We start from the raw sequence: 24184 nt of genomic DNA on the forward strand, positions 1-24184 counted from the left end.
AAACTCTGCTAAGCTAACCGCCTTCACCACTTTCTCCGGCAACGAATTCCAGAGTTTAATTACACGTTGGGTGAAGAAACATTTTCTCCGATTTGTTTTAAATTTACTACACTGTAGTTTCATCGCATGCCCCCTAGTCCTAGTATTTTTGGAAAGTGTGAACAGACGCTTCACATCCACCTGTTCCACTCCACTCATTATTTTATATACCTCTATCATGTCTCCCCTCAGCCGTCTCTTCTCCAAGCTGAATAGCCCTAGCCTCCTTAGTCTTTCTTCATAGGGAAGTCGTCCCATCCCCGCTATCATTTTAGTCGCCCTTTGCTGCACCTTTTCCAATTCTACTATATCTTTCTTGAGATGCGGCGACCAGAATTGAACACAATACTCAAGGTGCGGTCGCACCATGGAGCGATACAACGGCATTATAACATCCTCACACCTGTTTTCCATACCTTTCCTGATAATACCCAACATTCTATTCGCTTTCTTAGCCGCAGCAGCACACTGAGCAGAAGGTTTCAGTGTGTTATCGACGACGACACCCAGATCCCTTTCTTGGTCCGTAACTCCTAACGTGGAACCTTGCATGACGTAGCTATAATTCGGGTTCTTTTTTCCCACATGCATCACCTTGCATCACCTAAGCTCTATGGGGACGTGCATGACATCTAAAAAATAAGATGCCCTCTTCATGTGTCTATTTTTAACTGTGTTGAATGGAGACCTTTTCAGGGGGTGGGATCAGAGCAGAAAATGCGACAGCTTACATAGTTTTGCATTATCAAAACTATATTACTACTACTACTATAAATCATTTCTATAGCGCTACCAGTCGTACGCAGCACTTCACAATTGAACATGAAGAAAAGACAGTCCCTGCTCAAAAGAGAGATTACAATCTAAATCAGGACAGACAGACAGGACCAATAAGGATAAGGGTAGGACAGACAGAAGGACACATAGGAAAAGGGACTATTGAAGAGAAGAAGACAAGATAAAGGTTACATGCAAGTGACAAGTTAGGAGTCAAAGGCAACATCAAACAGGTAGGCCTGTAGCCCGGATCTGAAGGCAGCTAGGGATGGAGCTAGACGTAATGGCTCAGGAAGCCTATTCCAGGCATAAGCTGTGGTGAGATAAAAGGAACGGAGTCCGGAGTTAGCGATGGAGGAGAAAGGTGCAATTAGGAGAGATTTGCCTAGTGAACGGAGTTCCTGGGAAGGAGTGTAGGGAGAGATGAGGGTGGAGAGGTAGTGAGGGGCTGCAGAGTGAATGAACATTTAAGTCAATAAGTGGAGCTTGAATTTTATACGGAAACGGATAGGGAGCCAGTGACGTGCCCATATCAGCCCTCTCCTGAAGTAGGAGAGGGCTGATATGGGCATAACTATATGCATTGTTTCTTCAGTGAAAAAGTATCTGTAGAAAAAGCAGGTGCAAATCTCTGTGGATACTTTCCCTCTGACCTGCACTAACCACTATTCCTCTAGGCCAAAAGTGGGCAACCTGTGGCCTGACATTGATTTTTGTCCAGCCCATGAAACCATGGGGTGTATGCATAGAAAATGCCATTAACCAGAGTTTTGGTGATTTTAAATACTGGATTTTGCAAATATTTTCAGAATAGCCACTCTAGCAGTCTCTTTCCATCATTTTTAGTTACATTTTTACCAATTTATTTATCACAGAAGGTCTATGAAGCTCTGTGCATTTCCAGTTCCAACATTACATAATATGGCAGCCCGCCAAGGATAGTACTGGCATTCATTCAGCACTTTGTATATTAAGGTTGCCCACCCCTGCTCTAGGCAGTTTTCAAAGGGATGCAGTTTGGGTTTTAACCCAAGAGCTCTCTCCTATTCTGGCTAGCTCATTTGAAACAAGTCTGGGATCTAGAATCACGAGTTTTCATTCACACTCTCTAGAGAATTTTTTCCTTTATTTTTAGGGACGTACATTAATTTGAAATGACACAGGAAATGTCAGCAACACATCCCATGTCGTTGCATGTAGTTTTTAACCCCAAATTACTGTAAAAGATCCAGAATTTCATTTTCTTTTTCTGACATCAATAGTGTGAGCTATTGATCAATAATGTACACTATATATCAACAGGTGCCCTATGGCAAAACAGTGCACAGTACTGAGCAGTGTGGAGCATACTATTTGAGCCAATCTGGGTAGCCAAAATCCTGACCAAAACATACCAGGGATACCAGAGACCTTCCTTGGTGGTCTAGGGGGTTAGTGTGGGCAGGAGCGGGTAGTACCATAAGACTGCCTCTAGAGATCACAGCAACCATTTTGAACCAAGAGCCGCCAAGGGCAGAAACAAGTGGGAATCGCTTCTGCCCTTACTACCCAGCTAGACCACTAGGGACTGTTAAAGTAGGCCCATGGAGACCTATAGGGGGTGGGGAAGAGCCTTTGGGAGTGGGGTCCTTTATTTGTAGGGTCAGCTCTTCTGGAGATGAGTGATGCTCGTGTTTGAGGGGGTCCAGGAGGTTGGTTGACTCTTGATTGGGGGAGGGTTGGCTCAGGTTGGCAGGGGGAGGATACCTGGACGTTATGTGGGTGACAGCCAATATTCAGTGTCTGTACCTGCATACGTAAGGGACCAAAGACCACACAGCCTTTTGTGCGTTAGCTATGCAGACACTGGTAGTAAATACGACCACATCACTCCCCTGTTTATCCAGTTACACTGGCTCCCAGTACAGTTCAAATGTATGTTTAAGGTTTTATGTTTGACTCACAAAGCACTACACCTTGGTACACCAGCTTTCCTTGCCTCTGTAGTTAAACCCTACATCTCTTCGCATGCTCTTCGTTCACTAGATTCTCACCAGTTCTCCCTTCTCATTATGAATCTACCCGTTCTTCTGCTTTCTATTTTCTTGCACCTACACTTTGGAATTCACTGCCCCCATACATTCAATCTGCGTTGTCTTTTTGATCTATTTATAGTATGCAAGTGTGTATGACTCTCGTTGACTGGTCTTTTGCTTTCCTATTTTATTTTGGCATTCTTTTCCATTTTTTATTTATACATTTATATATTTGTTTTAATTGTTAGTCATGGGATATCAATCTTAATAAACATAACCTAGTACCTGCATGCCTCAAAGCTCCTCCCCAGCAATGTTTCTGTATTGGCCATGTTAAGATTATGTGGTTAAACCCGATATTCAGTGGCTCTGCCCAGTTAAGTGCTGCTGGATATCAGTGGCTGGCCCGTGCACCATCCCTCCCCTGCCCACTTCAACCATGATACAATGGGAAGTACAAGAGGCAGATCAGATAGGACAAGGCCAAGATTCAAGAAGGTTCCTCAGAGAACAGAAACAGCAAAAAGCGGAGATGGCTAGGGGGATAATGACATCACTGGAACCGCACTCTTGTTATCAACTGGGTCAACAATAAAATTGATAACCAGAATTTGGCTCCAGTGACGTCATTATCCTCCCCCCCCCCCTTTCCCGGCTGTTTCCACTTTTTGCTGTTTGAGTAGATGATAATAATACAAAACCCTCTTACCTTATAGGTTATATTGTCAGTCTCAGGGTTTTCCACTTGCACAACAATGTACGCATGAAGAAAATTAGAAGCGATCATGTCTGGGACAAATGGAGTGTTCTCTTCCTGAAATATGATTGCCACAATGTCGTTACCGATGTGCCTCTTTCTTTGGAGCTGAAGAAAGAAAAGAGTTTGTGTTCAGATAGTTAAAAAAATAAATCTGCAATTTCACAAACTGTCGTCAGGTTGCCAGTTAAGCAATTCTTCGGTGATAATACTGCGACCTTCAACCACAGCAAAATACATTGCCTGCAAACTCTAGTGAGAGGCAGGTGGCCTTGACATTCATCAATTCATCACATATAGAGCAGCACATTTTTAAGCTGTCAATACACTTTAAGTATTTTTAATTTCGTTAAGTATATGCTATCAATCATTGTGTGATCTGCTTATTACATTTTTATGCAAGGCCTGTAAAAAAACAATAAACAAATTTTGTAGATCTTGAAAGAATGCCATTATTATTGCTTTTAATTCTGGCATTTGTGCAAGCTTACTCTTTGAATTTCTGGATGCTAATTTCTCAAGTTGTTTAGCACAATGCAGCCACTCATTTTTCTTTTCCTTTTCCACCCTTCCACCTTTCAAAAGTCATTTAGATGACATTTACCTGCTGCACATCGCCTTCTGTGAATGGAAGCTTGGTGGATACATGAAACATAATTTCCCTGTCCCTGAACACAGTGTAGACAGATTCTGTGCCCGTCTGACCATGAGACACATCCAGTCCACCGCGAAAACTGGAAACAAGACACAGGTTGAGAAAAAAAAAATATATATATATATATATATCAATTCTGATTTGAAGAAAAGGTAACCAGTAGATTTTTAAGGATTTGTTCCAGGCCTTTTCACATCACTTACAGTATAAAAGTGAAGGGCAAGGGCCTTAAATGTTTCAAGCCAGCTTGAATGCCAGCCTGCCCAGACCATTCAGAAACAGGTATAAGAGAAACATATGCTGGGCATCATCATATCATGAGGACCTGCTAAGCCCCTCCAGCTGGAAGGCAAGTCCATAAATGGGCACCTGCACTTAGGTTGCTCCTATGCTCTGCGGTGAGAGTCTATTCTCACCAGAGGCGTAGCCAGGTGGGGTGCAAGGGGAGCACTCGCTCCCCCAAACGGATTTTGAATTAAATGGCGCCTATGTGGATTGGCCCTTCAGCCTTGCACTGGCGCCTGTTTTACATTAGGTCTGCTCCCCCGGATGGCAAAACCTCACTACGCTTCTGATTCTCACCCTTGTGTTTAGTCTACAGGTTTACCATCTTTTCTGTCTCAGTTACTGACACCTTACTGCCCTCCTTGGGCTCTTCGATCATCGCAGCAAAATCTCCTCGTTATTCCATTTTTTAGACAAATCAGATACGATGCTACTCAGTGCTCGATTTGCTCTGTCACTGGCCCTTCCCTTTGGAATGCCCCGCCCTCCCATTTACATCTACAAACCTCATTGGCCCACTTTAAATTTGAACTCAGAAGCGTATAACTGATATCTTGGTCTTTCTGGAGATGGTCTGCGGGGTTGTTCTCCCCTTTATCTTACTTGTACTATCACATATTGTACTTCCTTCTTTCTTACGCTCTCTTGATCCTTCTTCCTCTCTCTGTTTTAAATATTGCAAACCACTCAGATAACCTGATTAATGTGCAGTATAGCAAATATTGAATAAACTTGGAAATTATTCTATCACGACATCTGGGTGCCCAGATTCAGTAATATAACGCTAACATAAATCAACATCAGTGCATCTAACCTGCAGTTAAAGCAGGCTACAGACTTAGGTTTTTCGGGTTATCATATGTCCGGTTTTACCCGGACATGTCAGAGGACATGGCCGGGCAACCGGGTTGTGGACAAATGGGCAGGCTAGTGGGCGGGCGGGCCTAGGGGTGTCTTATCCTCTCCTCCTCTTACCTTACTGTACTAATCTGGTAGTCTAGTGACCTCTTTCCTGCCCGGAGCGGCTGCAGACTGTCTCTTGCTGCCTCTGGCCCCAGCGCCGACTCAAAATGGCCGCCAAAAGTTCAAGCAGTGGCATCGCGAGACTTCTGCAGAAGTCTTGCAAGGTCACTCTCGGTAGCCATTTTGAATTGGTGCCAGTACGGGAGGCAGCAAGACACTATGCAGCTACTCTGGGCAGGAAAGAGGGAGCTCTTTCCTGCCCTGAAGAGGTCACTACACCACCAGGGCAGTATAATAAGGTAAGGGGAGGGGAGGATAGGACACCCTTAGGTTGTGTGAAAGGGGCGGGGTGTGGCAGGACGGGACGTGTGTCCTCTTTTTGGGGGGAGCAAATGTGGTAACCCTAGGTATGTATGACCTATAGTATTCTGTACGCCAGTGGCGTTGCTAGGTTGGCTGCCACCCGGGGCAGATCGCCGCTGTGCACCCCCCCCCACCGGTGCAGCGGCATCCGTGCCCCCCAGGGTGCAGCACGACACCCCCGGGGTGCATTCTTGGCTACTGGAGGGTGCAGAGAGCAGCCGCGTGCCTGTCAGCTCCACTGGCTCCCTGCTCCCTCTGCCCCGGAACAGGAAATAACCTGTTCTGGGGCAGAGGGAGCAGGGAACCAGCGGAGCCGATAGGCATGCGGCTGCGCCCTCCAGCAGCGTGCACCCGAGGCGGACCGCCCCCACCGCCCCGCCCTTGCTAAGCCACTGCTGTAAGCTGTGCGCATAAGTGGCAGTATTGCCCGTGCCCCTCCCATGCTCCACCCATTGAAACCTCCCCCCACCCTTGCACTGATGTGCTATCTCACTTACAAGCAATATAAACCCCTCCTCAGTGTGTATAAGCAATTTTATATAGCAAACATTTTGCGTCTTGAAGTGAACATTCACATGCATTGAGTTCTGCATATGCTCCGGGGACCCTGAAGCAGTACACCGAAACTTTGGCCATAGTCGGCCGTGGAAAAGCTGCAGAGGGCATTTGAGCACTTTCAAGTGAAGTGTTTGTTTTCTAATTTTTGAAATGTTCACAGTGAAATGGGCATGCACTAAGGGCGTGCCCACACCCCCTTTTTGGCAGCACACATTAGAATTTACGTGCATCACTTTACAGAATAAGATTAGACGGTTGTGCGCGTAAATTCTAATTAATGCCAATTAGTATCAATAATTGCTTCTTAAGTGACAATTATCAGCGCTGACTTGTTAAGTAATTAGATTGCACGCACAAATCCAGAACACGTGCACAATTTCGGTCACGCTATATAGAATCTGGGGGTTGACATCTGAATGTCAAGAGCAGAAGCGCCTCCAAATGCAGGTGCAAAGTGGTATGAGAATTCAAGCACAAAGAGATTACCAACGCGAAGAAGGTGAAAGCCCCAAACTGCGCAGCATGTGCAAAATTTCATTTCCATCAGAAAGGGAAACAAGCTGACTGGATGAGTTTTCCAGTCATCATCTCTTATCCCAAGCTGTTTTACTAAGAAGTTCTAATTTCCCTAAGAACAGTAGAACTAGAAATGCATGAATAGACATTATCCAGGGCACTGGCCTTGATTATTGGGATTATTGCTTTCCAAAAATACTAGGACTAGGGGGCATGCGATGAAGCTACAATGTAGTAAATTTAAAACGAACTGGAGAAAATGTTTCTTCACTCAACGTGTAATTAAACTCTGGAATTCATTGCCAAAGAATGTCATAAAGGCGGTTAGCTTAGCGGAGTTTTAAAAAGGTTTGGACGGCTTCCTAAAGAAAAAGTCCACATACCATAATTAAATGGACTTGGGGAAAATCCACTATTTCTGGGATAAGCAGTATAAAATGTTTTGTACTTTTTTGGGATCTTGCCAGGTATTTGTGACCTGGATTGGCCACTGTTGGAAACAGGATGCTGGGCTTGATGGACCTTTGGTCTTTCCCAGTATGGCAATACTTATGTACTTATGCTCAAGTTTTAAACTTGTGCTAATTCAACCCTTTACTGTGTATGTGTGTGTATGTATTTGTGTGTGTGTGTGGGGGGGGGGGGGGTGGGGGGGGGGATTGCCATAGTCTGTCTCTGTTAAAACAATATCCGGCAATCTAATTATGCTCATGTGTTTCCATATAAATTCTGCACAATCCTTATTTTAAAATTAAGTCTGTGGGGTTAATATTCAGACCATGGAAGGTAGCCAGGCCGCCTCCAGCAGTCGGTGCTGAGCTATTTCAGTGGCCTAATTCGGCTGCCAAACTTAGCGGCGATGCACTGAATATTAGCAGATAGCCGGTTATACTGTGCAATATAATCGGTTATCCGGTAAGCGCTGACAATATTCAGTGGGATATAGCTGGCTATTTCCAGCTGAATATTGCCGGATAGCTGGTTAAGGGCCATTTAACCGTCTAGGGGCCAATCCTGGCTGGTTAAATGGTTTTAAATATTGAGGGAGTGTAAGTATATTCCATTCTGAGGTTTGTATCCCATGGTGTGTGCTTGCTTCTTCCAATCATATGGAGGGTAATTCTATAAAGGAGTGTGTTATCTAGGTGCGACCATTTACACCAGCCTTACAAATGGTACAAATGTTCATGCTAAGATTACTATATAACACACATAAATGATAGTACCTGTTTGCCCCACCCATACTCTGCCCACCTGCAAATTGCATGCCATCCAATTTAGGTGTCATTTTATAGAATACCACATAGCTAGAATATTCTAGTCACTTATGCATGTTCTTGGTGTCTTCTTTATTCTTTATTTCATTTGCTATACCGCTTTAACTAAAACGTAGAACCAAGTGGCTTACAAACTAAAATCTGCACAAAAATTAGAAAAACAAATAAACTACAATTGAGATAGAATAGGAGAGGCAGCAGGCCCAAAAACAGACAAGACAAAAACAAACAACTCATAACATCCGAAAGGGCGGGAAACATGAGCAGCAACTAGAGAAAGGAGAAGGGGGGGGGGGGGGGGGGGGAGGCAGGCAACAATAAACAGGGACAAAAAGGACCATCAATTGCTAGGCATTTTTTTTGGTTACATTTGTACCCTGTGCTTTCCCACTCATGACAGGCTCAATGCGGCTTACATGGGGCAATGGAGGGTTAAGTGACTTGCCCAGAGTCACAAGGAGCTGCCTGTGCCTGAAGTGGGAATTGAACTCAGTTCCTCAGTTCCCCAGGACCAAAGTGCACCACCCAAACCACTAGGCCACTCCTCCACTCCATTGAGAGCTAGATTCTACATGTGGCACTTAGAATCTAAGCATGGCTAATAGAGACACCTAGGCATATTCCATAAGACACGCCTAAATTCAGATGCGGTATATAGAATATGCACCTAAATTTAGGAACGTCCATTTACGCCAGTGAAAAGCTGGTGTAAATGCACGCCTACATCTATGCGTGCTGGCACAAATTCTGTTAACAGTGCATGTAAATTGATAGGCCTGGCACACCCACAGTCCGCTCACCACTGTGCCCCCCCTTCTTTGTGGCTGCACACGTTGGAATTTACATGCGCTGCTTTATAGCATATGCCTAGCAAAGTGTACGCATAAATTCCAATTATGGCCAATTATTGTTGATAATTGGTCATTAACATTATAAACACTAAGTGGTGCATTGACCAATTGAGGCATGTGCGTAGATTAGGCGCACGCACAAATCTACGCACGCGCCTATACACACCATATATAGAATCCGAGGGTGAACTCCTGCTTAAAGAGCCAAGTTTTGATTGCTGTTTTGAATTTGGTAAGACACAATTGACTGTGAATGTCCAAGGGATGAGAATTCCAAACGGCAGGTGCCAAAACATAAAATGTACTCTGTCTGGTGCATTCATGCCTAGAATGCTGTGCAAACAGTACCATTCAATGGATACTGAGATGGTAGACCATTTCTGCTTTTATAATTCTCAGTTAAAGTAAATTAGAAACATGCCACTTTCTCCCACAAAAACTATCGCTATGAATCCAAGAGAACTAGCTCAAAAATCATATAGTTTTGGTCTCCCACTTGTCAGATACAGTCCCAGTCCCTGTAATGTTATGGAAAACAAAGCCATGACTATGTGTTGCAAGACCATGGATTGCCAACTGCCCAAAGGACTGAGTCAAACCTTTTTCGGGACAGTACTCAAAGGAGTGCCTGATTGATACGGACGGAGAGATAGTAGCTTTTCTCAGCGTCACATAACTTGGATATCAAAATTACCTTCTTCCATGCTGCTAACTGCAGTTCATAAATTTGCCTCAGACCTAAGGAAACTCATCATGCATTGTTGGCATAGAGCACTGCCATCTTACAAGGGCCAATGCTCTACATCATGGATATCACCCTTCCATTACTCACCCTTTAAAATCCTGAAGCAACACCGTGTCACCCAGTAAATTCATGAAGTCTTTGAACGCTGGACTCTCTTCATTATTTCCAAAAAGCTCCTCCTCTAAAGTCTAAAGAAATAATGCATTGTCAAAGCGGGAAAATTTCCCTCTGCCCATCGGCGTCTGAGCAAAGGAAAATTAGATCAAACTGCAAAACTGTAAATGGCATTACGAACAGAGTTTGGAAATGAAAATTTAGAACAGCCCGTAATGGCTTCCAACACATTTTCAATATATTTGTTTCTTGAACTTGGAAATGGACTTGTTCTAACATGTACAAGTACCTATAAACTGATTACATCAGCCTTCCTTTGATTTGTATGCAACCTAATAAATTTGAGACAATTTAATTTCTCTGCCCTTCACCCTCTATAACTACCAAAAGAATCTGCAGACCATATCATAGAACCAGTGGTAAAAGAAATAAATATATAACAGGCACTCCTTTATAATGGGTAACCAAATGACACATCTCAGTAGATACCAAGAAGTTCCAGTCCCTGCCCCTTTATTCTACATACTTAAGAGGCCAATGCATAAAAGTCCCCATAAAGAACCGCTCGCTATTTCCACCTCAGTAAAAATGACCAAGGTGGAAATAATGAGCGATGCTCAAAAAACCCCCCAAAAAACGGATGCAAATGAGCTGCTTGCAAAAACAGCGAGAACTCGGTAAGAGGAAAGCCAATCGCTAAGCGTGGCTGCTCTGCACATGCTCAGTGTGCTACCCACGGCTTTCATACATGCACACAAGCTGCGTGTATGAAAGCCGTGTGCGTCAAAACTGGAGTTACATCACGACAAAGCCTGGCTGCTGATTTTGGATCCATTTTTCCATGGGAAAGGAGCTAGACAAGTGAGCCCTGCAGCAGGAGTTGGGGAAAGGCACGATTTATTTATTTAGATTTTGCTCACACCTTATTCAGTAGTAGCTCAAGGTGAGTTACATTCAGGTACACTGGGCATTTCTCTGTCCCAGGAGGACTCACAATCTTCTAAGTTTGTACCTGAGGCAGTGGAGGGTTAAGTGACTTGCACCAAGATCACAAGGAGAAGCAGTGGGATTTGAACCAGCCACCTCTGGATTGCAAGGCCGGTGCTCTAACCACTAGGCCATTCCATGATGCTGTGAGCAGAAGGAAGCCTGCCCCAGGAAAAGGCTGGAAGCTGGTGAGGGCCACCTGCTGAACCATCCACTCAGCACTGCATACTGTCACAAGTACAATAGCAGGCAAAAACACTAGAGCAAGGACTTTTTTCCCTGTTGGATCACACTCAAGCACTGCACACTTTTTAAACAAAATTAGGCTGCAGTGTTTCCCCCTGGAACTTACCAATAATGATGGCACAAGCACTGATGAGCCCGATCCAGAAGCTAGCTTACAGTTGCTCCAGACCTCCCATAAAATTTCCATCCTAAAAGGTAAGCGGGCCTTTCTGTGTATTGCTTGTTAATGGCTGTGCATCCCTTGGAATTTGCATTTGAATTGGCTCATTTAAATGTATTAGCATATGATTCATGTTGTCTGCTGCCACAATCGTAAAACAGCCCGCAAAACCCCTTTGTGCATGTCCCGCAGAGTATCGTCCTCAATAAACCGCCTGGAACCAGTCAGAAATGCACATTGCTGAATTGTGACCTTTCCTCTGTGCTGTTCTTTTCTGTTCTGGAGGGGTGGGGAGGGAAGGGGGAAGTTTTAGAGTAGGGTGGGTATGAGAGGGTTGAGTTTCGTTGTACATGTTCTGGTTTTGCATTGGTAACATATTGAAGGAACACCGTATATTATACACCTTGGTTAATAAACATTTTAGCAACTACTGTAATTGTTGTTGATACTGTTCTCTATGTTTTACAAAATTTCGGACACCCTAAAAATTCTTGGAGTTACTATTGATCGACACCTAACACTTGAGAATCACACGAAGAACACAACCAAGAAGATGTTCCACTCAATGTGGAAGTTAAAAAGAGTAAGACCTTTCTTCCCAAGGACCGTTTTCTGCAACCTGATACAATCAATGGTACTCAGCCATCTAGACTATTGCAATGCTCTTTATGCTGGCTGCAAAGAGCAAATAATCAAGAAATTACAAACAGCCCAAAACACTGCAGCCAGACTCATATTCAGAAAAACAAAATATGGAAGTGCTAAACCCCTACGAGAAAAAATACACTGGCTCCCCTTAAAGAACGCATCACGTTCAAAACATGTACCCTAGTTCACAAAATCATTCATGGAGACGCTCCAGCCTACATGTCAGACCTGATAGACTTACCACCTAGGAATGCTAAAAAATCATCCCGCACATTCCTCAATCTTCACTTCCCCAACTGCAGAGGTCTAAAATACAAACTAACGCATGCGTCAACCTTTTCCTACTTGAGCACACAATTCTGGAACGCGCTGCCGTGCAACTTGAAGACGATCCATGAACTAACCAACTTCCGCAAACTACTGAAGACCCATCTCTTTGACAAGGCATACCACAAAGATCAACAAATGTGAACCATTACACAAATATCCAGAACTGCTTAAAGAAATTCGACTCACGAAATTAGCTCGTTCTCTACTATCCTGCTTAACTATTATCATGTTACCCAAGATCCTTAAGCAATACTAAATGTATATTTTCTTATAAATTTCCACTATTCACAATGTAATGTAAGCCACATTGAGCCTGCAAAGAGGTGGGGAAATGTGGGGTACAAATGCAATAACAATAATATAAATAAAGTTTGAAAAAAACAAACAAACCCCGAACGCACATTAATGGCCTGGGAACTTCTGTGCATTGGGCCCTAAGTTAGCACAATGGGCTCAGAACAAAGAAACCACCATTCAAATTCAGCATTCTGCGGTAGTAGAGTGGAGAGAGAGGAGATGCCAGTCCAAGTAAGTTGAATGATTTGATTAAAAATTAAGAGTTTAATGACGATAAGCTGTCTAAGACATAAGAAAGAGTAACTATAAAGTGTATATGGTTGTAATAATGAACAGCAATGCAGAAAATAAAGAGGAGTTTTGTGTTTTAGAATGTCATTCTCCTGAGAGGCAAAATGTGGCACCGCATTGAGAATGGAACAATTTGTTGTACAAGAGAAGGCAGAGGGAAATACAAAAGTTTTCTAGTTGAAAATGGGAGAATAAATTCATGAAACTACAAGAGAAAGAAATCACAGACATCAGCCAGCCTAGACTACCATCCAAAGCTAAGTAACTTGGCCAGAATTTAATAAGAGCAATGTTTATGTGACATATTAAGCAAAGTTGATTCTTCTCATATTGAAGATTTGAACATTGAACTTTTTCATCCAATGAGGTTGGAATACAATTATTAGAATATTAATGAGAATAGAAGATATTTCTGACCAATAATAGGAGGTTGGTGCAATGATGTAAAATTACATTGTGCAGTAAGAGGTGATTGAATCTCATGTGGTATGCACTTTATTTACACTGAGCACTACAAATTTATAAAAAATTATTTTAAGAGAAGGAATGTAAGAATAGAATTATCTGGTGATTGGATAGAAGATTAAATTTTAACTGCCAGACCCTTGACCATTCTTCTAGCTTTTGGCGATCCCTTCTCATGGTTTCTACACCTACTACTATAAATCATTTCTATAGCACTAAAAAAGGCAAACTTTTCCTTCTAACCCTTCAGCAATGTCTCACACAAATATATTAAATAGAATCGGCCCCAGAACCGACCCCTGAGGCACTCCGTTACTCACCTTTCTTTCCTCAGGGCTGAGTCCATTTACCACCACCCTCTGCCACCTGTTGGTCAAAGAGTTTCCAAGCCAGTTCACCACTTTAGGTCCTAAGTTCAGCCCTCTCAGCTTATTCATGAGTCTTCTGTGAGGGACTGTATCAAATGCTTTGCTGAAATCCAAGTACACTACATAAGTACATAAGTACATAAGTAATGCCATACTGGGAAAAGACCAAGGGTCCATCGAGCCCAGCATCTTGTCCACGACAGCGGCCAATCCAGGCCAAGGGCACCTGGCAAGCTTCCCAAACGTACAAACATTCTATACATTTTATTCCTGGAATTTTAGAGTTTTCCAAGTCCGTTTAGTAGCGGTTTATGGACTTGTCCTTTAGGAAACCGTCCAACCCCTTTTTAAACTCTGCTAAGCTAACCGCCTTCACCACTTTCTCCGGCAACGAATTCCAGAGTTTAATTACACGTTGGGTGAAGAAAAATTTTCTCTGATTTGTTTTAAATTTTCTACACTGTAGTTTCATCGCATGCCCCCTAGTCCTAGTATTTTTGGAAAGCGTGAACAGACGCTTCACATCCACCTGTTCCACTCCACTCATTATTTTATATACCTCTATCATGTCTCCCCTCAGCCGTCTCTTCTCCAAGCTGTATAGCCCTAGCCTCCTTAGTCTTTCTTCATAGGGAAGTCGTCCCATCCCCGCTATCATTTTAGTCGCCCTTCGCTGCACCTTTTCCAATTCTACTATATCTTTCTTGAGATGCGGCGACCAGAATTGAACACAATACTCAAGGTGCGGTCGCACCATGGAGCGATACAACGGCATTATAACATCCTCACACCTGTTTTCCATACCTTTCCTAATAATACCCAACATTCTATTCGCTTTCTTAGCCGCAGCAGCACACTGAGCACATCTATCGCACATCCTTCATCCAGTTCTTTGGTCACCCAAATTCACTTGGCAGGATTTTCCTTTGGTAAAATAGTTTTGAATATATCATGCCTAAAAAGTCCACAGATGCAATGGGTCAGCCAGAACAGGATCAGCCATCAGAGCGGCTACAGGTCAGGGCAGAAGAAACCTAAATTCTTCCTTTGCTGTGCAATAATTGTAAATGTGATAGTAGTCTTTCCCACCTCTGCCTTAGAGCATTTCCTAAACTAATACCTTCTGCTAGTTACAACCTGTTCTACTGAAAAACAGCATTTTAAAGCAAACAGAATCCCCCAGGACAAAAGATTATGCTAATGATGAACACAAATGATTTACTTTAATCAGGGCAGTGGTATTCTAAACCCTCTTGTCATCTGGCAAGTTGGATTAATTTGAAATCAGACAATTTTATATCACCCTCTTGGCATTAGTTCCAGTAGAAATGAAAAGGATTATGCATGTGGATAATTAGGCAGTCTGCCAGAATAATCCTTGACAAATTAGTGAGTTGATTCTTCTATATCTGTATTGAATGCCTTAGCTAATTAGAGTATTTCCATTATACACGCAGCTTCAGTGCCTAATGCAGTCAGATAACTGGTGTGTTATACAAACTTACTCTTAAGCAAAAACTAGCATCAGAAACGGTGCATTCTTTGATTATTTAGCCAATTTGTTAGTGATTGGGAAGTGTGTCACATTGGCAGTTCTTTGTTGGTCCCTGATGCAAGGGGAGCAAAAGTGCAAGCATACCAGCAATTAAAATAAAGGCTCTAAAAAGGATGGCGGAGTCAAGATGGCTGCATGAGTGGAAGCGTTCTCCTTTTGTTGTGTTTCTGGCTGCTATGCTTGTTTCCTGAAGTTCACCATTATGGAGTGGTGAAGCCGAGTTCCTCTGCTGGCCGTACATCCACTCCTTCGCAGCAGTCCACCGAGAGGTACACTATCAACTTATCTACTTTATGCGGAGTTGGAGTGCCGGCTAGCCCTCTGGGTGGAGGAATCCTGGAGAGCTTCGGCCTGGATTTATCATTGTCTCCTCTGGTCTGCGTGCTACCCCCTGCCCTGCGGAAGCGAAGAGTGAGGCTGCGATTGTGGTGTCTACGGAAGGCATTGTCACCCTACTGACAGAGGAAGCCCGTCTTCAGTTTGATGAACCCGCAGGAGGCCCACTTGATAGTGGTGCTGGGTTGCCAGCACTATTGAGTGGAGTAATGCTGGAAGGTGTTTGGGAGGGTGCTAATGAAAAATGGAAGCCTTGATATCCAAAACTAAAACTAAGTTGTCGTCACTTGTAAGTAAGATTGACACTATGAGAACGTAGAGACTGTGAAAAATGATTTTTCAACACAAATTCAACATGTTAAAGGTAAGGTAAACACTGTGCATGAAGTTACTTCCTCATTGGTTAAAGATAACGTGCAGATTCACAGGAGGATGGAGTATTTTGAAAACTTTGATTGAAGGTTAAATTTGCACATTTTGAACTCTAAAGAAAAATCTGGAGTTATTCATGTTCAAACCAAAAGAAAAAAAGCAGATCAAAAAAGACAAAAAAATGGAACAGGAGGGTAACAGAAGAAGTGGTTTATTACAAGTTATTACAAGTTACTCCTGTTTCATTTTTTTGTCTTTTTTGATCAGTCTTTTTTCTTTTGGTTTGCTATTTCTGTGGCAGATCTTTGCCTTTTTTTTTGTTTCTGTCTGTTATTCATGTTCATTCAAACATTCCTGATTAAAAACAGAATTTTCTCTATCTTCTCATTCCTTGCCTTATATTTATTGGAAATGAGATGCCTGTATTGAAATATTATCTTCTGAGTCCTTTTGCCTAATGTTTCTAACAAGGCCTCTTCCCTATTTGGTTGTCAACGTACAAAGTTCTCATTAGTTTCCCCTTACCTGGTTCAGAAAGCTTTACTGATCAGTCAAAGCTGGATAATTACATAGAAAGTTTCAGACATAGGGTTAAATCACAACTCTCCAACAAACAAAAAAGAATTCTGTACAATCTTACCCCACCAGAAAGAGCGGCCATAAGAACTCTACAAACTAACGAACGCATTATCATCAAACCCGCAGACAAAAGAGGCGCAGTGGTAATTATGGACACACAAAAATACATTAAAGAGGGACACAGACAGCTCTCAGACAACAAATACTACAGGAAACTAACTGAGGACCCCACACAGGATTATACAAAGCAGCTAAAAGATCTTATCAGAACATTTCCTACACAAGTACAGCCACATCTGAAGAACCTCATACCAAACCAGCCTTCTGTGGGCACATTCTACATGTTACCCAAAATCCACAAACCTAGGAACCCAGGCAGACCAATCATATCAGGTATTGGCACGCTCACGGAGGAAATATCTGGACTCATAGAGGGAATTCTGAAACCTCTCGTGCACAAAACTAACAGCTTCATACAAGACACCACAGACTTTCTGAATAAATTGAAAAATATCAAACAATTACTACCAAACACCCTTCTGGTCACGATGGATGTAGAATCACTATACAGCAACATTCCACATGCGGATGGCATAGCTGCATGTGGAAGACTCCTAAAAAAATCCACACTGGACCATCAATACTCACCAGAAACTATTACAAAATTAATCAAATTCATTTTAACTCACAACTACTTCCGCTTTAACAATGATATCTATCTGCAAATAATGGGCACTGCGATGGGCACCAGGACAGCACCCCAATATGCCAACCTTTTTATGGCTGAGCTGGAAGAGACATTTCTGAATACACACCAGACCAAACCTCTAAAATACTACCGGTACATCGATGACATTTTTATGATTGGACGGAGGGGGAAGAAACGCTGAAACAAATTTACTATTCCTTCAATACATACCATCCTACAATCAGATTCAAAATTGACTACTCCCCAGAAAGAGTCAATTTTTTGGACACCACAGTCTCAATCAGTGATGGCTGTATACAAACATCTATATACAAGAAACCCACAGAGAGATGCAGCTACCTCCACAACTCCAGCTTCCATCCTTCACATACAAACAGATCCATTATTTACAGCCAACCCACAAGATACCACCGTATCTGCTCGGGCCCAGGGGATAGAGACAGACACCTTGAAACCCTGACTGCATCCTTCAAACAGAAAGGCTACAACCACAAAATAATCTCCAAGAACATTGCCTCCTCCCTCAAAACACCCAGGGAAAATCTACTACAGTACAAAGAAAAAAAAAGCCACAGACAGAATCCCCCTTGTAGTGACATATAACCCAGAGCTGGAGAAACTGAGGAAAATCATAAGAGACCTACAGCCTCTACTCCAGGAAGATGAATTACTGAAAGAGATATTCCCACCCCCACCAGTGCTTGCCTTCCGATAGCCACCCAACTTAAAACACAAGCTAATCAGAAGTAAACTCCCAACACAGACGGAAAAAGAAAAGGGCACGTTCCCGTGTAACACAGCCAGCTGCAAACTATGCCAAAACATTTCACAAGACCCCACAGTCATTCACAAAGAAAAAATATTCAACATAAAGGACTATTTTACATGCTCATCTTCCAATGTGGTATATATCATTCAGTGTAAAAAATGTAACGAAGGATGCTATATTGAAGAAACAGGCCAGATGCTTAAGACAAGATTCAATCTGCACAGACATCACATGAAAATAGCGGGTGCCAGTCAAGCTCCCACCCCTGTGGGCCAACACTTTACAAGACCAGAACACTGCACCAGTGATTTCACAGTAAGAATACTGAAAGGTAATTTTAAAACAATACAGGAATGTAAGACCTTTAAAATAAGAATGATTGAATATTTTGACACCCAACAAACAGGACTTAATAAGGATCTGGGTTTTCTAACCCATTATAAACCATAAAGCTGTATTTCTCTGTTTATTACCCTCCTCTCACCAACCAACATCCATCCTGTTACAATATCAATGAAATGCTTTGATGACCCCATGCATACCCCCACCCTCCCACTCTGTCAGACTGTCAAAGTAATGCTTTGATGTTTCTCTTATATATACTATCTGCTAACACATTTGCTTATTTCCAATCTGACGAAGGGCAACTTTTGAAAGCTAATCAAGAAATGTATTAAGTTATGTCCAATAAAAAGGTATCATCTTATTTTCTTTTCCATGTTTTATTTTGTTTCATTTCTATTGATAACCTGATCAGTCAAATAATGAGGGGTAGCCTACTGGTTAGAGAACTGGGAGGGCAATCAGGAAAGTCCAGTTCAAATCCTTCTGCTACTCCTTGTGATCTTAGGTAAGACACTTAACCCTCCATTGCCTCCGGTACAAAGTTAGATCGTGAGCCTTCAGTGGACATGAAAATACCTAGTGTACCTGAATGTAACTCATCTTGAGCTACTACTGAATAAAGGTATTAGTTAAATCCAAGTGTCTCGAGACAAGCAAAAAAATCTAGAACAAAGGCCCCATATTGACTGCAATATACATCTCCACTGTTGAAAACATTTTCTTTTCCTACAGATTTTAACTGAAATATGGAATGATCCAGGGCACTCCCAGTCACATCAGATTATGTGGATACCCTCCCCCCTTCTGAGTAAATAAATATTTTTAAAAAAGAAACTTACTTACCTGCTTGAATTTCTGATAAATTACACCAAACTTGAATGTATTATTCACCTCATGTTCATCATACGACACTATCATTTGGGAAGCCTGTTATAAAATGAAATAGGAATTACTGAGTTTGGTGTATTGCGACTTCAAAGTAAGCTCAAACTTAGACAAGGCTTTGGTGTGAAAAATAAAGGGGCCTTTTCACTAAGGCGTGTAGGGGCATACGCACGTCCTATGCACGTCAAGGCAACCGCATGGCCCAGGTGGTAATTTCAGTTTTTACGCAGGTCTGCTACGTGCGCCGGAAAATAATTTTTTATTTTCCTGCACGCGGTGGAAACCGGGCAGTAATTGTCATTCTATGCGCGTACACGATTACCGCACAGTTACCGCGTGAGACCTTACCGCTAAGTCAATGGGTGGCGGTAAGGCTTCAGACCCAGAATGGATGTGTGTCAATTTTTATTTTGCCGCACGCCCATTTTTGGCAAAAATAATAAAAAGGCCTTTTTTTTTTTTTTACAGGCGCACTGAAAAATGGATCTGCACACATCCCAAATACGCACCTACACTACCGCAAGCCCATTTTTCAGCACACCTTAGAAAAAGATATTGAAAACGTGAATACTTCCAAGAATAAAGAATGCAATTGAACTTTCAGTGAATTGGGCCCTAAAATGTGTGACCATTTCTGGAAAAAGGTGACTAAAGTCACCAGAAACAAACAAACAAAAACAAAGAGGTTCTAATGAATTCTGTTAGAGCAAATAATGTGTAATACAACTGTCCAAATCCCATCCTTTTATGTGACAAAAACAACTGGAAGAAAATGGGTCAGGTGGATGGCCCAACAGCAGTCAGGCAGGAGATTTAGGTTTAGTTCCTGGACTTAGCTTTTGCTCTGCAGATTGGCAGGGGTACGGAAGAATGTGAAGGCACCTTTCTTCCAAATAAGCAATGTTATGACAACAAAGAAAGAAGGCCTACAATTAAGACCACATGAGTACACAATAAAGTCAATAATAATAATAAAATTTTATTTTTAACCTGCTATATTATCTCAAATACTTTAAGTGGGGAACAAAGAGACATTCATCAAATAAGACCACAGGAGTAAACAATAAAGTCAAGAACAGACAACTCAACTTTTTGAAGTGTCTAGAACCGTGATATCGGCATAACATGAACAAGCCTTTATAAAACTTGCACAAGAAAGTACAGCATGGAAAGCTAGCATTTCATGTGACTTGTTGAAAGCACTATGGAAACACAACATATCGGCCAAATGGAACACAGTTTTTAACAAATGGTTTAATTGAAGACAGAGATCAGATTACTGCAGGAACTTCCAGTGGCTGAGGTTTGCAGTCTCTGAATCCAATTAAATCATTTTAATGGTAAGCCTTTTATTTTATACCAGTAACTAGCCGTTGAGCCCGTAAAAACGGGCTGGTATTGGAGTTTTCCTCCCCCCCCCCCCCCCCCCCGCGAGGTCGCCACCGCTCCCCCCTCGGAGTCGCCGCCGCCGCTGCCACCCCTCCACCCGGCCCGGGCCCTCTCTTCGCTTCTGAACTTACACATCCATTTGCCGAACACAGCAAGGCACATCAGCTGCGCTGCCGTGGGCCCTTCCTTCTCTGCCTGTGGCCCCGCCCTCCTGTGACATAACGTCAGCAAGGGCGGGACACAGGCAGAGAAGGAAGGGGCAGCTCAGCTGATGTGCGTTGCTGCGTTCGGCGAATGGATGTGTAAGTTCAGAAGGGAAGAAAGGGCCCGGGCCGGGTGGAGGGGTGGCGGAGGCGGCGACTCCAAGTGGGGGGGAGAGGGGTAGCAACCTCGGCGACGCAGTTTCCCTCTCTGTCCCGCCCCTCCCATCATCACGTATTGACGCGGGGGCGGGACAGACAGGGAAGTGTCTACTGCGCATTTGCGAGTGAGTACGGTCACTCGCCGTTTATATGTTTGATTGGCGATACGAACAACAAAGCAAGATTTTACTAGGTATCTCTAACTGACAGTGTGGGTATTGTCCAAGAATTTTTAATAGACAGCTAACAATATATTGGTGTTTTTCTTTTTCAAGATTTTCAACCAGCAAAGACCTCGTTCCCTCCAACATCTACCATCCTCCCACGAAGAACAGGATGCTATATATAATGCACAAAGCCATAGACAGTAGGACAGGATGTGATCTGAACTTGGATCTCTAGATTTCTCCAGGTCTTGAAGAAATTCGTTAGAATATTCAAAGATATATGGCTGCTATTTGAATCTATGGGGCAAGCTAGGAAAATGTGTTGCAGCTAATTCCGAGTCCCTGAACCAGAAGAATTCAAAACCCGTGGTGTCGGACTTCTAGGGAGACTAGGGAGAGCCTGCGTAGAGAAGTGAAATTCATTTTGGCATTGTGCCCGAGAAAAACTGTGAGCTGTATTCAGATGCGGGTGGTGTTTCAGAGGCTCATTAGAATTTTGATTCTGCTGCATTCCTGCTGTGTGCATCAATTTCAGAAGGGAGCATATCGAGAAAAATAAGCGTTGAAGACCTGATAACTGCTTTTATTATCAGATAAGACGATAAACTGTTCAATCAAAACAATAATCAAGAGGCCACAGGTCAAACCCCTGAGGCAGGCGCCTTTTTGGCGCCGAAACACGGCCCGTGTCGGGTCTTTGACTAATAAAGTACTCCTGTTGTCCCATTCTTGAAGGTCCAGTGTTGCTTTTTTCTTTTGGTTTCTCTGTTTGTATACTGTATTACCCTCTCTGCCTGTACTGCTATTTGTTGCACAAAATGTGTCATTGTTTTCACAGAAACAATCCTCTCTCTTTGAAAATTTGAGGATTAAAAAAAAAACTGTTAGTGTTGGGTATTATTCAACTCTACTGAATGGAACTAGGATAAAATTCATGCTTACCCTAGCAAGTTAACTGGCTCTACTGTGGATCAACTAGATGTGGCTTTTCAGCAGGTGACCGCAACAGAGACCCTGGACAGAATATCCAGGGTTCTGGAAGATGAAAAACTGGAACAGGTCTCTCTGAAACCCGAGGCCTCACTGAACTCCTTAAAGTGAAATACATCCCCTCCCCCCATTGCTCAAATTTTCCACTTCACTTTCGGCATTCACAATTATCCGCTGAGTCCACCACCAAACGTTTTTATAGCTATCCTCCTGTACAGAGGAGAGACGTAATTACCCTAAGAAGCAATTAGCACACAATGTATGTTCAGGGGTGTGCTACCAAATAAAAGTGTTCCCAGCTGGTTTGGATAAACATCTGACTAATGCTCGCTCGTGCACAGATAGAAAATATATCTGATTTATTGTAGGAAAAAAAAATTATCAGCAAAATAGAACAGCAAGTGCACAAAATATTTCTCTTTGGCAACAAATAAATTTCAGAATATAGATCTGATTTCTTAAAGTGCACTAATGATTCCTGAGATTTATAACAGCTATAATTCTCACACCAAAAAAACAAGCAAACAAAAAAACATTTATCAGTAAAGTGAAACTATGCAACCTCACATCAATTAGTCTAACTTATCCTATTTAGCTGCCCAAACCATAAGAGTAATTCTGGCCTCACCTTTGCAGGTTACTAAGTACAAAACCTGTTTTTCTCCAGGTCTGATGGGACCAATCATCCGTGGCTCCAACCTAGATCAGTGAGCCTAGATTGCCGTAGCAGGATCCCACTTTAGTAATTCCCTTGTCTCTTATTTGTCCTGTTTGTCTGTCCTAATTAGATTGTAACATAGTAAGTGATGGCAGAAAAAGACCTGTATGGTCCATCCAATCTGCCCAACAAGATAAACTCATATGTGCTACTTTATGTGTATACCTGGCCTTGATTTGTATCTGCCATTTTCAGAACACAGACCGTAGAAGTCTGCCCAGCACTAGCCCCGTCTCCTAACCACCGGCTCTGCCACCCAATCTCCGCTAAGCTTCTGAGGATCCATTCCTTCTGAACAGGATTCCTTTATGTTTATCCCACGCATTGTTGAATTCCGTTACCGTTTTCATCTCCGCCACCTCCCTCGGGAGGGCATTCCAACTATTCACCACTCTCTCCGTGAAAAAATACTTTCCAACATTTTTCTTGAGTCTGCCTCCCTTCAACTTCATTTCATGTCCTCTATTTCTGCTGCCTTCCCGTCTGTATCATATCACCCCTGTTTCTCCTTTCCTCCAGGGAATACATGTTCAAGTCATCAAGTCTCTCCTCATACGTCTTGTAACACAAATCCCATACCATTTTTGTAGCTTTTCTTTGCACCGCTTCAATTTTTTTTACATCCTTAGTAAGATACGGCCTCCAAAACTGAACACAATACTCCAGGTAGGGCCTCACCAATGACTCGTACAGGGGCATCAGCACCTCCTTTCTTCTGCTGGTCACACATTGTAAGTTCTGTCGAGCAGGGACTGTCTCTTCATGTTCAAGTGTACAGTACTGCATACGTCTTGTAGTGCTATACAAATGATAAGCAGTAGTAGTATGCTCGGGAATGTGACAAACACTTCCTCTGCTCAGCCAGGAATGTCAGACTTCTCCGGTGTCTAGGTAGGGACAAAGGTACGACCATAATCTCCTTGGTCTTGTGCTCACAGCACTGCTAATCACCCTTGAAGGGTCATCTCTGTTCCTGCAAAACGGTCTTTACAGAGAGGCTGGAATTTTAGTTACCCTGATCTTGCACAGAGATGGGGTGTTAAAGAACTGTAAATACCACCAAGTTCATTTGCAGCTCCTCCAAGTAACTGATGGCAAGCAGGACAGGAATAGCTTCTCTGACCAGTGGAGACTCTGGATCTTCTCTGCACAGCTAAGGTGGTCCAGATGCTCCTATCAACCAGTGGCGTAAGTACAAGGGGCCACGGGGGCCCGGCCCCCCTCCCAAATTTTCTCTGGGTCCCTGGTTTTGCTGGCAGGAGTCCCCAACACCCGCCAGCTGAAGTGTTGTTCAGCGCTGG

At 42.9% G+C, this 24184-nt stretch overlaps 1 protein-coding gene across 3 annotated transcripts in view; it reads right to left on the minus strand.

Annotated features, from left to right (window-relative positions):
• RAP1GAP2 (RAP1 GTPase activating protein 2) overlaps nt 1-24184 on the minus strand; it is a 257985-nt gene that overhangs the window by 90294 nt on the left and 143507 nt on the right. For all 3 annotated transcript variants that reach the window (XM_030185957.1, XM_030185956.1, XM_030185955.1), the window contains exons 9-12: nt 19216-19299; nt 9889-9989; nt 4193-4322; nt 3541-3696 (exon numbers count right to left, since the gene is read on the minus strand). In XM_030185957.1, the coding sequence (XP_030041817.1) occupies nt 3541-3696; nt 4193-4322; nt 9889-9989; nt 19216-19299 (471 nt within the window). The remainder of the gene's footprint in view (nt 1-3540; nt 3697-4192; nt 4323-9888; nt 9990-19215; nt 19300-24184) is intronic.

Source organism: Microcaecilia unicolor, chromosome 13 (genome assembly GCF_901765095.1).
Source record: "Microcaecilia unicolor chromosome 13, aMicUni1.1, whole genome shotgun sequence".
NCBI lineage: Eukaryota > Metazoa > Chordata > Amphibia > Gymnophiona > Siphonopidae > Microcaecilia > Microcaecilia unicolor.